This window comes from Chiloscyllium punctatum, chromosome 9 (assembly GCF_047496795.1).
Source record: "Chiloscyllium punctatum isolate Juve2018m chromosome 9, sChiPun1.3, whole genome shotgun sequence".
Lineage (NCBI taxonomy): Eukaryota > Metazoa > Chordata > Chondrichthyes > Orectolobiformes > Hemiscylliidae > Chiloscyllium > Chiloscyllium punctatum.
Genome location: NC_092747.1, coordinates 73,822,416 through 73,836,770, shown reverse-complemented (window position 1 = coordinate 73,836,770; position 14,355 = coordinate 73,822,416). Strand labels below are relative to the sequence as shown.

General features: G+C 41.8%; 1 protein-coding gene across 7 annotated transcripts in view; it reads right to left on the bottom strand.

Annotated features, from left to right (window-relative positions):
- cep295 (centrosomal protein 295) overlaps nt 1-14,355 on the bottom strand; it is a 201,025-nt gene that overhangs the window by 16,639 nt on the left and 170,031 nt on the right. For 3 of the 7 annotated variants that reach the window (XM_072577814.1, XM_072577812.1, XM_072577816.1), the window contains exon 29: nt 8,576-9,488. In XM_072577814.1, the coding sequence (XP_072433915.1) occupies nt 9,447-9,488 (42 nt within the window). In that variant the 3' untranslated portion in view covers nt 8,576-9,446. Of the gene's footprint in view, nt 1-8,372; nt 8,534-8,575; nt 9,489-14,355 lie in introns of those variants that run through there. The other 4 variants (XM_072577813.1, XM_072577817.1, XR_011961542.1 and 1 more) reach the window with 3 other exon arrangements.

Here is a 14,355-nt window from a genome sequence, read left to right as displayed (position 1 = left end):
GTGCATGGGACTGGGCAAAGTGTATTGAGATGGATAGAAAACTGGTTGGCAGAGAGGAAACAGAGTAGGAATTAATGGTACCTTTCAAATTGGAGGAAGTAAATAGTGGGGTGCCACAGGGATCGGTGCTAAGACCTGAGCTATTCACAATATATAATAATATTTGGATGAGAGAACAAAAATGAAACATCTCCAAGTTGGGTGGGAGAGTGAACTGTGACAAGGATGCAGAGATTCTTCAGCATGGTCTGGACAGGTTGGATGAGTGGGCAAATCAATGGCAGATGCAGTATAATTTGGATAAATGCAAGGTCACTTTGGAAGCAAAAACAAGGCGGCAGATTACTACCCGAATGGCTGTAAACTGGGAGAGGAGAGTGTGCAGTAGGACCTGGATGGCTGTGTGCACCAGTTGTTGAAGGTAAACTGCGGATACAGCTGGGTGATAAAGGCGGCAAATGATATGTTGGCCTTCATTGTGAGAGGTTTTGAGTACAGGAGCAGAGATGTGTTGGTAAGGCCACACATGGAATATTGTGTGCAGTTTTGTTCTCCTTTTCTGAGAGTGTGAGGACTGCAGATGCTGGAGAAGTCAGTCAATAAAAAGTGGTGCTGGAAAAAGCACAGCAGGTCAGGTAGCATCTGAGGAGCAAGAGCGTTGATGTTTTGGGCTTAACCCTTCATCAGGAGAATGGAAGGGAAGGGGGCTGAGAAATAAATGGGGATGTAGGGCTAGGGGAAAGGTAGTTGAATATAGGTGAGTGAAGGTGGGAGTTGATTGCAATAGGTTGGTGGGAAGTGTGGAGCAGATAAGCAGGAAGGAAGATGGACAGGTAGGTCAAGTCAGTGGAGCTGAGTCAAAGAGTTGGATCTGGGATGAATTGGGGGGGGAGTGGGGGGAAGAGGAGGGGAGAGGAGGGGAGGAGGGGAGATTTTGGAAATTGGTGAATTCAGTGTTGAGACCATGTAATTGTCAGCTGCCAAGGTGGAAGATGAAGTGGTCTTCCTTCAGTTTGCGAGTGGACTTGCTTAGGCAATGGAGGAGACCCAGAATGAACATATCATGGATGGAGTGGTCGGGGGAGTTGAAATAGATGGCTATAAAAGGTAGGGTTGGTTGGGTTGTACAGATCAGGGATGTTCACTGAACCATTACGTGAGTTTGCGCTCGGTCTCTTCAATTAGAGGAGACCACATCGAGAGCAACAGATGCAGTAAATGACATTTGAGGATATGCAAATAACTCTTTGCTGGATTTGGACTGATCCTTTTGGGGCCTTGGATGGAGGTGAGAGGTGTGGGTGCAGGTTTCGCACCAGGTTTTGCAGAGGAAGGTGTCAGGTGTGGAGAGGCGGTTGGCAGGGAGTGTGGACTCAATGAGGGAGTCATGGAGGGAACAATCCCTGCGGAATGCAGAAATGGTTGGGAAGGGAAAAATATTTTTGGTGGTGAAAATGGCAGAGGATGATAAACTGGATTTGGAGATTAGTTGGGTAGAATCTGAGGACCGGAGTGGGGGTAGGGGGGAATTCTATCCTTGTAGCGGTTGGGGAGGGTGGGATTTGAGTACTGAGGTGGGGTTTGAAGGCACATGCTTGAATATGCTCAACGTATTTGCTTCATCTGTTGCTCTTGATGTAGTCTCATCTGCACTGGAGAGACAGAGTGCAAACTCACATAACAGTTCAGGAAATATTCCTGGTCCGTAAGTGCCAATCAACCCCACCTTCCTATGGCCAGCCATTTCTACTCTCTTTCCACCACCCCCCCCACACCAACATGACATGTCTATTCTGGGCCTCCCCTACCACCTAACCAAGGCCACTTGTAAACTGGGGAAGGAACACCTCATTTTCTGCCACAGGAGCCTACAACCTCATGGCCTCAACATTGAATTCGCCAGTTTTAAAATCTCTGCTCCCCCCAAAAACCTATCTCAACTCCAAATCTCCAACTTGGCTCTGACCTGTTGACCTTCCTTCCCACCTATTTGCTCCACACTTCCCACTGACCTATCACAATCACCTCCTACTTTCGCCCACCTATTGCCATCCTAACTACCTTTCCCCTAGCCCAACACACCCTCCCCTTATTTATTTCTCAGCTCCCTTCCTCCTCCCCTGTCCTGATAAAGGGTTAAGCCTGAAACATCAACTGTCTTGCTCCTCAGATGCTCTCCTTTTCTGGGGAAGGATGCTCTTGCTTGAGGGAATGCAGTGAAGGTTTACCAGGCTGATTCCAGGGATGGTGTGACTGACGTCTGAGGAGACATTGACTGGGTTAGGATTGTTTTCAGTGGAGTTCAGATGAAAGAGGGGTGGTTGCATAGAGACTTATAAAATTCTAACAGGACTAGACAGGGTAGATGCAGGGAGGAAGTTCCCAACGGTGAGTGTGTCCGGGACCAGGGGTCACAGTCTGAAGATTCAGAGTAGACCATTTAGGATGGAGGTGAGGAGACATTTCTTAACCCAAATAGTAAGCTTATGGAATTCATCACAGTTAATTCCAAAACACTGAATGTATTCAAGACGTGGCTAGATATAGCACTTGGGGCAGATGGGATCAAAGATTATTAGGAGAAAGCAGAATTAGGCTGAGTTGGATGATCAGCCATGATTGTGATGAATGGCAGAGCAGGCTTGAAGGGCCGAATGGCCTCCTTCTGCTCCTATCTTCTATATTTCTATCATTTCAAATATTCTCAAAACTCGCTAATTTCTATGATTTCCAATAAACCTGTTTGACTATAACCTGGTGTTGTGCGACTTCTGACCTTGTCCATCCCAGTCAACACCAGCACCTCCACAACATTTTTCAGTGGCAGAGACCTTTTCCTTGTCAAGAACTGGGTGCTTGGTTCTCAGGTATCTCGGAGCTAGAAACAAATTGCAGAAAAGAAAAGGAAGGATGGACATCTTTTCCCAGCCGAGAAGCTGAATTGATAGAGACATTTTCCAAATTAATTGGTAATTCTGTATTTCTTTTAAACCAGTGAAAGACATCTGAACAACGACCTGAAGAATCATCTCAAGATCAGAACTGGGAAGCAAACACCACTGAATTGACTTTACAGTTTTTCTACCTCCACCAATAATCTATATTCAATAAATGTCTGTGTATGTGTAAAAGGGGAGTTTATAGGGAGATTTTTAGAATTGTTAAATGCCAATGGTTTATATCCGTTTACCTGTAGCGATAGTGTAACGTAAGAAATAAAAACTATTGTTCAGTACATAAACCTGTTAAGTGCTTTGTCAACTTTGGGCTGAAAATTAGGCAAATTGGAGTAATGTGCTTTAAAAAACATTAGCATTTGGCACTACTTTGGAATAGCACAACTTATAGTCACTACAGTGGGTTATAACACTTCATAGGAAGGAAGTCATTGGTATATATGTTGAAGAGATTGGTGCAAGGACTGAGCCCATATGTGGATGGATAATTTGATTTCCAGTGTGCACATGGAACTATCCGGTATCTAGGGAACCCAGTGAATGTGAACAAGCCCATTCCACTGAAGAAAATACAGCTAATGAAAATTAAACCAAATCTACATCATGTGAAGCTACTGACTCTGAACAAAGCAATTCTACATCAGTGAGTCCAGGAATAAGAATTAATCTGATTCCTACATAATGGAGCTCAGTGAATGTGAATTAAACAACTCTAAATCAGGGAGTCCTGTTTTAAAAAGGCTGATTGCCTGCAGGCTTTTGACCAAATGATGATAATAAAAATTTTGAAAATACGTGGATTTCAAACAAAGTCAATAAAATCATAGAAAAGGTACAGTGAGGCCATTTCGTCCATTGTGTCAATGCCAGAACTTTACAGGACCAACTCACTTTTACTTTCCTATCTTTTTGCTATAGAAATAGTTTCTGCTTTCTGTTGAGGGGTCATCCAAATTTGTTTCAAAAGGCAGGTTTGTACCTGCTCCACCTGATCAGTGCATTCCAGATCCTAACCACTAGCTGTATGTCATCTTTAGTTCTATTGCCACTGTGTCATATTATAAGGGCGTTTGTTAAGGTGAGGGTGGTGAATGAGCATGTAATACTTCTGCACTTGTCAGTTCCATTGTGAGAGTGGCATTTTATAACCCTCTCTATTTGCATAGAGCCAGGCTTGTTTTGGTACACAACATGGTTCATTGCACTTCAACACTTTCATGTTCCAGTAGCTTGATAATTGTGTAAGTGAAAGGGGAGACGTGAATGGAGCTTGAACAAAGAATGTTTGAAATATCTCACAAAAAAGGTGAGCATAGCTCGGACATATGCAAGGAAAAAAAAAGCTTTTATTTGAAAAAGGTAAGTGCAGTTAAAGGTGAAGTTATTCAATGAGACTGGTAGTTCATCCAGATTGAAGGGGGTAGGGGTGCATGGAGACCATCCTAGTAGGGATTGTGAAAACCATCCAGTGGAGGCTTTGTTTACAGGCATTTCAAAGGTTAACATTGCACATGCACGCCAGTACTCCTATCAATACTGCAATAATATCATTCCATCTCAATCTATTTGTTTTATTAATTTTCTTTACTAATCGGATGTTAGGCAGAAATCAAGTATTTGGGGGGGGGTAGCAACAGGTGGAAAGAAAATATATATAAAATATACTTTTCTATTTTTGGAAGAAAATATAATTGGGCTGTTCAGGATTGATGGGCCAAGAGGTTAAGAAGCCATGAAAGGAAGTTCTTCGAGCGGAGGTCAGTGACAATCCTGGAAACAATAGTTCATTATTCAGTTACATAATTAAAGCCCATATGGAAATGAGAGAAAGTGTCAGGAGGGTTGCCATAGGACCTCTGCAAGTCAGAGGTCAGATCACTACATAATAAGAGCTTCACCACTGCATTGATCACTGGGCAAATTTATAAATTGCACGGTGGCACAGTGGTTAGCACTGCTACCTCACAGCGCCTGAGACCCGGGTTCAATTCCCGCCTCAGGCGACTGACTGTGTGGAGTTTGCACGTTCTCCCAGTGTCTGCGTGGGTTTCCTCCGGGTGCTCCGGTTTCCTCCCACAGTCCAAAGATGTGCAGGTCAGGTGAATTGGCCATGCTAAAATTGCCCGTAGTGTTAGGTAAGGGGTAGATGTAGGGGTATGGGTGGGTTGCGCCTCGGCGGGGCGGTGTGGACTTGTTGGGCCAAAGGGCCTGTTTCCACACTGTAAGTAATCTAATCTAATCTAACTTTAACTATATGTCACAATACTTTTATTGTCTCAAATAACTCAAATTCTGTTTTACACTACTATAAGAAACTGCTTCCAGGGTTTAACCTAAACATTACCTGAACACAATGAACTGGCCAGGTTCACCATCAGGCTGCAGTCTTTGAGTCTGTACTCAGGTTACACTTTTCACAATGTTTGGTCTCAAAAAGGTTTGCTTCTTCCATTAGTGTTATTGTTCAATGTACCTCCTTACTGTCCTCTGACAGTTATAATAGCATGATTTCATTATCATAGCCCATGACTCTAGTGCCAGTGACTCAGTAGTAACAGGTAGAATACACCTGCTACACATTATCACTCAAGGTTTGGTAGACACCCTGTCCTGATAGCACTGGTTCTCTTCAAGACCTCCTCCTGGCAGTTATTCACTAATCAAACAAAATCTGTAGTCTCATTGTCAGCAAATTCTTCTTTACCTCATTAATTTTCTGTTTCAGGCTAGTTCAGACAACTACAGGCTGAATGTCTCAGTTGTTCAAGCTGGAAGGTATGGGTTCAAGTCTCACCTGCTCCAGAGGTGTTTAATAGCATCTCTGAATAGGTTGATTAGGAAAATATCCCTAGTTGATCACCTACCCAATGATTCACCATGATCTAGGTTACAGTTGTCAGCAGATTTGATATTCATGTTAGGGTTGCACTTAGAGTGAAGTAAGTAGAGAAATTGAGATGGGGAGTGTCAGCTGGTAGTTGTCACTGCAAAGATCAAGAGCAGGTAAGATGCCTTAGTAAAAGGTTTAATTACTGAATTACTGAGTGGGGAGGACTTCTGCTTGAAGAACTGGGTGTGCAGGTGATGGTGTTGGAAGAAGTGGTCAGCATTGTGCCAAGTTCAAAATTCTTTATGGTGGGAGCATGTATGGATGGTGCCCAGATATTTTTTTGATTTATTATTGTCACTTGTACCTTTGGTACAGTGAAAAATTTTGTTTTTTTTAAATGTAGTACAGGCAGATCAAAGAGATTATAATTAGGGCAGGAGGGGGTCTTTGATATTGGTGACCTTTCCAAGGCAGTGAGAAGTGCAGATGGAGACAACAGATGGAAGGTTAGCTTGCATAATGGTCTGGGCTATTTTCACAACTCTCTGTAGTTTGTTATGGTCCTAGGCAGAGAGGTTGCCATATGATGCATTCAGATGCAGCTGTAAAAGTTGGTGAGAGTCCTTATGCTGAAAAATGTGTTGCTGGAAAAGTGCAGCAACCAAATTTCATTAGCCTCCTTTGGGAGAAGAGGTATTGTGCCTGTTGACCAAGACAGATAGTTGGTCATTCCTTGGCACTCTTGACCATCTCTACCTCAGCACCATTGATGTAGATAGGGACATCTTCCTTGCTTTCTGAAGTCATTGATCAGCTCTTTTGTTTTACTAATGTTGAGGGAGAGATAGTTATCTTTACACCATACTACCAAGCATTCTCTTTCCTGTGTTCTGTCTCATCATTGTTTGATATTCGGTCTACAATGATGGTATCATCAGCGAATTTATAGATGGAATTTGGATGAACTTTGGCCCTAAAATTGAGTGTACATGGAGTACAGTAAGGGGTTGAGTAAAAAGGCATGCGGGGTGCTAGTGTTGAGGATTGTCATGGTGCTGCTGTTCCTTAGACCGCAATTTGAGAGGCTATGGTTCAGGAAGTTGAGGATCTAGTTGCAAAGGACGAAGCAGTGACCTAGGTCTCGTGGACTTTTCTTAAATACAGATCAACAGGGTCATGATGAAGAGGTCAGAGTATACAGTGAATCCATAGAGAGGAGGAGTGAAATTATGAGGGAGAATACAGAAAGACTGAAGTGTGTTAATATCCATGAATTTTTGGATCTTGCGATCTTTTACCCTTCATTGTTAAAGGATTGTATGATTTAAAGGACAAAATAAAACTGCAAGTTAGCATGGGTTTGACAGTGACTCAGTGCTGAAGAACAGTCAAGCATTCATAGGGTGGTGTACTGTATTGAGTGTGGACCTTGGAATGTGGTGATAATTAGCAGTTAAGGAATGCTGAATATTTAGGAGATACCTATACTTGGGATCCACAGACAATTAAAGAGCAAAATGTTATTTTGAATCCATGTGGAGCAAGTTGGAGCTAAACGGTTACCAAGACAGATGTAGCTGGAAACATAAGTTTTGCTATATAACTGAGCAAACAACAGAAAGCAAATGGTAAAACAAGTAAAAAAATGATCAATAGAAATTCCATCAGAGAGATCAGAACTTCATCAAGATGGGCATGTGTGGGAAAGAAGTTGTAGTTAAATAAATAATACAAAATACCATAAATTTGATAAAACAAATCACAAATATTCAATAGACTTGACAGCATTAGTGGGATATTAGCATTTCAGGTCAATGTCCTTTCACTAGAATGAAAAAAGTTAGAGATGTAATAGGATTTAAAGCAAGTGAAATGGGAGAAGGTGGAAGAACAGGGAAGGACCCTTCCAATTCCCACACAAGCAATCTGCATCTCCCCTAGATGTACTTCCTCTCATTTCTGCTGAGGTGCAGCTTTATGCTGTAGGAGTTCAAGCCAGGTGGGATTCTGGATGTGGGTGGGAAACTACAGAAAAATAATTTGAAAGATATGCTGCAGTTAAAAATTACAGAAGCTTCAGGAAACTATTGAGAAAAGAGGCAGATTTCTTTGCATCAGAGGAAGCTATTTAACCCATTTAATCCATGCTATTTCTTTCTAGAGCAATCCTGTCAGATCCATTGCCCCATTCTATACCTGTAGCTTGCAAACTTATTCTGTATTTCCTCATATCCTTGATCAACCTTCTGCCCAAATAAAAGTGCATGTACTTCCTTTTAAAATCACAAGCCAAAGATTTGGGTTAATTTCAATGGAGTTTGAAGATGCAACTGTATAAATAAATGCAAGGCATAGCAAAGTCAGAAAAGGTGGATTAAGTAAGCAGCAAGTGGCTGGCTGGGTAAATTAAGACTTTGGGATTTAGAATCACTGGTTCATTATAGGCAGTTGACCATTCAAACTTGAAACTCCTTAAGTAGCGGATTAGATGTGGTAAAATTTGAGACAAAAGTGTATATCATCAGTGACAATTGAGATAATTCACTTATACCACTGATTAAAGCTAAATGTTAGCGAACACTTACCTAGGTAGTCTTCCTCTTCTGGCCCATCTTCTCAAAGGTTGCCGCAGCCTGGCAAGCACGATCACCTGACAAACACTTGACTCCAATACTTGATGTACCTTACTTCGAAGGGTTGATAAAGTGTAATCTATCAGTCCACTGCCATATCATGACTGTATTGTCTTTGTTTGGGAAAAGAAAACAATTACTGGAGCAGTAAATCTGGTTTTACTTGAATTTTGAAAAAAAAATTCTAAATTTGTAAAACTCAATGTCACCATTTGTTGTGGTGGGATTCATCCTCTTGGCCCAGAGCATTAGGCTGGGTCTGTGGCTCATCAGTCCAACAATAATATCCAAACAAATGCAACTTGGCCACTTTTCTGAAATTTACTCCCCACGTGATCTCCCAATCAGTACTCTAAGTCTAGGAGAGGGCTTGTCTACCATCAGGTATTTTGTCAAATGATAGTAAGTGCGACCAAAAAGACTTTAAACTAGAACCCCATTGATTCGATTCTGTAAACTATCAATTAATCTCCAACAGTCAGGTAGTCCAACAGATTTTGTAATCTTCTTATTTGTGGTACTTATCCAAGAATTAGTACACTGGACACTGTACAGATTTACATAAAATGTAGCATTTGATATTATGCACAATGTTTCCTGTTCATGTCACAGCAATGCTAAGCAATACTTGATACAATGGGAAACTTCCACGTAAAAAACTAATGTTGTGGATGTGCTACAGATGAACAAAAAAAAGGAATCACGAATGAGTAATTCAACAGAATAAATCAATTTTCCAATTTATATAAAGCAATGTTTAAAATTTATACAAAAAAGTCTAGAAAGTAACTGTATGAAATGTAGTGTGTAAATTCTTCCTATATATAAACCCCAAATATAAAGTTTACAAAAAGAAAAATTCTAGTCACCATTCAGATGCAATTTCTTAAGATTCATCTTAAAAGATAAAATTACAAATAAGGTACCTATGATTTACTAATATTAAAGCAGATTGAAGAGATTTATATATTAACACAGGTATGAACAAAGTTGTAGCTGTTCTTGATTGATTCTGACTGTAGAGCATCACCGATGTCTTTTCATAGCTCTCAGTTTTTCCAAAGTTTTCTGAGGGAAACAGAAACATAATTTTCAGTAGATTCATGTACAAGCTTAAACACTTGAGAAATCATAATGAACGCACATTGAATAGCTAGCAAGCGTATTCTACCATATGCTGAATCTGTACCATACGCTGAATCTGTACCATACACGTGTCCTTTCCATTCCACTTTACTTTTACCAAAAGATACATCTGTCATAAAAAACAGAAGTCTTACAGAACACACAAAACAGAAATTGCTGGAAAAATTCAGCAAGTCTGGCAGCACCAGTGGAGAGAAATTAGAGTCAACGTTTCAGGTCCGGTGACCCTGCCCCAGGACATCTTTTCTTGCTTCTTTTGCGGATCACTTCAAATCTATACCCCCCGTTCTAGTTCCTTTTACTGGAACAGCTTCTCCTCACCTACGCTATCCAAACTGTTCAATTTTAAAAACTTCGATCATATCTTATCTTAGCTTTCTTCCTATTTTCAAAGATTCCCACCTCTAGAACTAGTTTTGTAAAATTCTTCTACATTACACTAACTTTATTGAGTTTTTTTTTGAAGAAGTGACAAAGAGGATTGAGGAGGGCAGGGCGTGGACATGAACAATACAAACTTCAGCAAAGTGTTCGACAAGATTTCTCATGCTGGTTAGTAAGGTTAGATCACATGAAATATAGGGAGAACTAGCAATTTATTTACGGAACTTGCTTAAAAGGTAGGAGACAAGAGGGTGGTGGTGGAGGGTTGCTTTTCAGACTGGAGGCCTGTGACTAGAGGTGCGCCACAATAATTGGTGCTGGGTCCACTGCATTTTGTCATTCATATAAATAACTTGAACGTGAACATAAAAGGAATGGTTACTAAGTTTGCAAATGACACCAAAATTGGAGGTGTAGTGAACAGCAAAGAAAAGTTACCTCAGAATATAATGGGACTTAGATCAGATGGACTACTGGATCGACGACGAGCAGGTGTTTAGCATTTAGACAAATGTGAGTTACTGCATTTTGGAAAGGCCAATCAGGGTAAGTACTTGGGAGTGTTGCTGGACAAAAGAGACCTTGGAGTGCAGGTTCATAGTTCCTTGAAAGTGGAATCCCACGTAGACATGATAATGAAGGTTGCTTACCTTTATTGGTCAGTGCATTGTGTAGGAGTTGGAAGGTCATGTTGCAACTGTACAGGACATTGGTGAGGCCACTTTTGGAATACTGCATGCAATTGTGGTCTCCCTGCTATAGGAAGGATGTTGTGAAACTTGAAAGGGTTCAGACAAGATTTACAAGGATGTGACCAGGTTGGAGGGGCTATAGAGTGAGACTGAATAGCCTGGGGCTATTTTCTCTGGAGCGTCAGAGGCTGAAGGGTTTCCTTATAGAGGTTTAAAAGATCATGACAGCTGAGGTGTTTTTCTTGGCGATGGGGGGGAGCGCACTCCAAAACTAGAAATCATTGGTTTAAATCTTTCCCCTATCACCTTGAAAGGGGCAAAGTTTTCACCCAGAGGGTAGTATATGTATGGAATAAGCTGCCAGAGGAAGCAGTGGAGGCTGGTACAATGCAACATTTAAACAGCATCTGGATGGGTGTATGAAAAGAAAGGGTTTAAGAGGAATATAGGCCAAATGCTGGTAAACGGGACGAGATTAATTTAGGATATCTGGTTGGAATGGATGAGCTTGCTGTACCAAGCTCTATCACTCTCCAATCTTTCCTAGAACACAGCACCCAAACACGTGGAAGCATGGGTCTCTACCTCTCCAAGGAGGTTGACACCCCCCTCATTCTTAAACTCCATCAAACTACAGACCCAGAGTCCTTAACCACTATTCATATGACAAACCCTTCATTCCTGGGATCATTCTGGTCATTGGTCACATTTCCATCTCCAGTTAACTACGATCAGTAGGCCTTGGGAGAATGGAATTGAATTGGCTGTAAACTGTAGTCCACATGAAGATGTTGGAACACTCTGTCTCTTGCTGGCTTCACAAGAAGCCCAAATAATAAGAAATGTTTTTTATTGACTACCACCAGACTATTGACGTTCAGGTCCTGTGACCCTCCTTTAGAACTCTGAAGGGTCACTGAAGTCTTAACATTAACTCTGCTTTCTCTCCACAGATGCTAAGAGAGCTGATGAGTTTCTCCAGAAATTTGTTTTTGTACTCTGGTTAATTCCACCAAGGGTTCCTTTAACAGGTGCTTGCTCCTGAATTATAGAACATTGAACATAGAAATGTACAGCACAGAACAGGCCAAGGATTAATCCTAATGTAAAATAATTTAACCTACGCACCCCTCAATTCACTGCTGCCCATGTATGTCCAGCAGTCGCTTAGATGTCCCGAATGAGTCTGCTTCCACCACCACTGCTGGCAACGCATTCAATGCATTCACAACTCTTTGCGTAAAGAACCTTCCCCTGACATCCCCTCTATATATTTCTCCTAATATCTTAAAACGATGACCCCTCGTGCCAGTCAATCTTGCCCTGGGGGAAATGTCTCTGGCTATTGACTCTCACTACCTTGTATACCTCAATCAGGTCACCTCTCTTCCTCCTTCTCTCCAGAGAGAAAAGTCAGAGCTTAGTCAACCTCTCTTCATAAGGCAAGCCCTCCAGTCCAAGCTGCACCTTCTTTGCACCCTGTCCAAAAGCCTCCGCATCTTTCCTACAAAAGCGTGACCAGAACTGGACATAATGTTCTAAGTGTGGTCTCACCAGGGTCTTGTAGAGCTGTAGAAAAACCTTGTGGCTCTTAACTGTATCCCCCGTTAATGAAAGCCAAAATACCATATGCTTTCTTAACAACCCTATCCACTTGGGTGGCAAATTTGAGAGATCTATGTACTTGAACACCAAGATCCCTCTGTTCCTCCACACTGCCAAGAATCCTGTCTTTAATCTATATTCAGCATTTGAGTTCGACCTTCCAAAACGCATCACTTTGCATTTATCCAGGTTGAACTCCATTTGCCATTTCTCAGCCCAGCTCTGCATCCTGTCTATGTCACGCTGCAGCCTGCAATAGTCCTCCAACCTTTGTTTATCTGCAAATTTACTAAACCACCTCTTAACCACTTCATCCAACTCCTTTATAAAAACTATAAAGAGCAGAGGCCCAAGAACAGAGCCCTGCAAGACACCACTGACCTCCAGACAGAATACTTTCCATCTACAACCACTCTCTGCCTTCTGCCAGCCAGCCAATTCTGAATTCAGATAGCCAAATCTCCCTGTATCCCATACCTCCAGACTTTATGAATGAGCCTACCATGGGCAACCTCATCAAATGCCTTTAAGTCCACATATACCACATCCACTACCTGACCTTCGTCGACCTGTCTCGTCACCTCCTCAAAGAACTCAATAAGATATGTGATGCATGACCTGCCCCTCACAAAGCCATGCTGACTGCCTTTAATCACTCTACAATTTTCCAAAGAGTCATAAATCCTATCCCTCAGAATTCTTTCCAAAACCTTGCTGACCACAGATGTAAGACTGACTGGTCTGTAATTGCAAGGGATATCCCTATTCCCCTTCTTGAAAAGGGGAATAACATTCACCTTCCTCCAATCCTCCAAAAAGCAAAGATCTTCGCCAACGGCTTAGCAACCTCCTTTGTCAATTCCCGAAGCAGCCTAGGAAAAATCTGGTCTGGCCCTGGGGACTTAGCAATCTTAATGTCTGCCAAAATTTCCAGCACATCAACTTAATCAATCTTGATCTGTTCAAGCCAGTATCCCAGCTTCTCATTCACGACAAGGTCCCTTTCCTTAGTGAAAACCAAAGCAAAAAAGTCATTTCGGGTTTCCCCTATCAATTAAACTCCATGCACAACTTCCCTATGCTATCCCTGATCGGCCCTATCTTCTTCCTGATCATTCTCTTATTCCTCACTTATAAGTAAAATGCCTTTGGGTTCTCCCTAATCTTTCTTGCCAAGACACTTTTGTGTCCCCTCCTGGCTCTCCTCAGTCCATTTCTGAGCTACTTTCTAGCAAGCCTGTAATCCTCAAAAGCTGTGCTAGATCCTGGTTTCCTCCATCTTACATGAGTTGCCTTCTTCCTTTTGATGAGAAGCTCCTCTATTCTTGTCATCCAAGGTTCCTTAATTTTACCCCTTCTTACCTGTCTGAAAGGAATACATTTGTGCATCACTCGCAACAATTGCTCCTTAAACAGTCTCCACGTGTTTGCTGTGCCCTCTCTGTGGAACAATTGCTCCCAGTCTGTACTTCCCAACTCCTGTCTAATAGTGTCATAATTTCCTTTACCCCAATTAAATATCTTCCCTTGGTAAATGCTACTTTCCCTCTCCAAGACAATGGAAAATGTGAGGCAGTTGTGATCACTGTCACTAAAGTGTTCTCCAACCGCGAGATCTGACACCTGTCCTGGCTCATTGCCGAGGACCAAATCCAAAACGGCCTCTCCCCTCGTCAGCCTGTCTACATACTGAATAAGGAAACCCTCCTGAACACACCTGACAAAAATGGCTCCATTCAAACCATCTGCACTAAGCAGGTTCCAGTCGATATTGTCAAAGTTGAAATAATCAATAACAACAACCCTGCTACATCTACATTTTTCCAAAAGCTGCTGGCCTATGAATTCTTCAATCTCCCTACTGCTATTAGAGGGTCTGTAGAAAACCCCCAATGAAGTGGCTGCTTCCTTGCTGTTCCTAACTTCCTAACTGACTCAGTAGACAAATCTTCCTCAAAAACCTTAGTTTCTGTAGCTGTGATGCACTCTCTGATTAGCAATTTTACACCCCCTTCTCTTTTTCCATCCTCCCTGTTCTTTTTAAAATGCTCTAAACACTGGAACATCTAGCAATCATTCCTGCCTCTGAGAAACCGACGTTTCCGTTA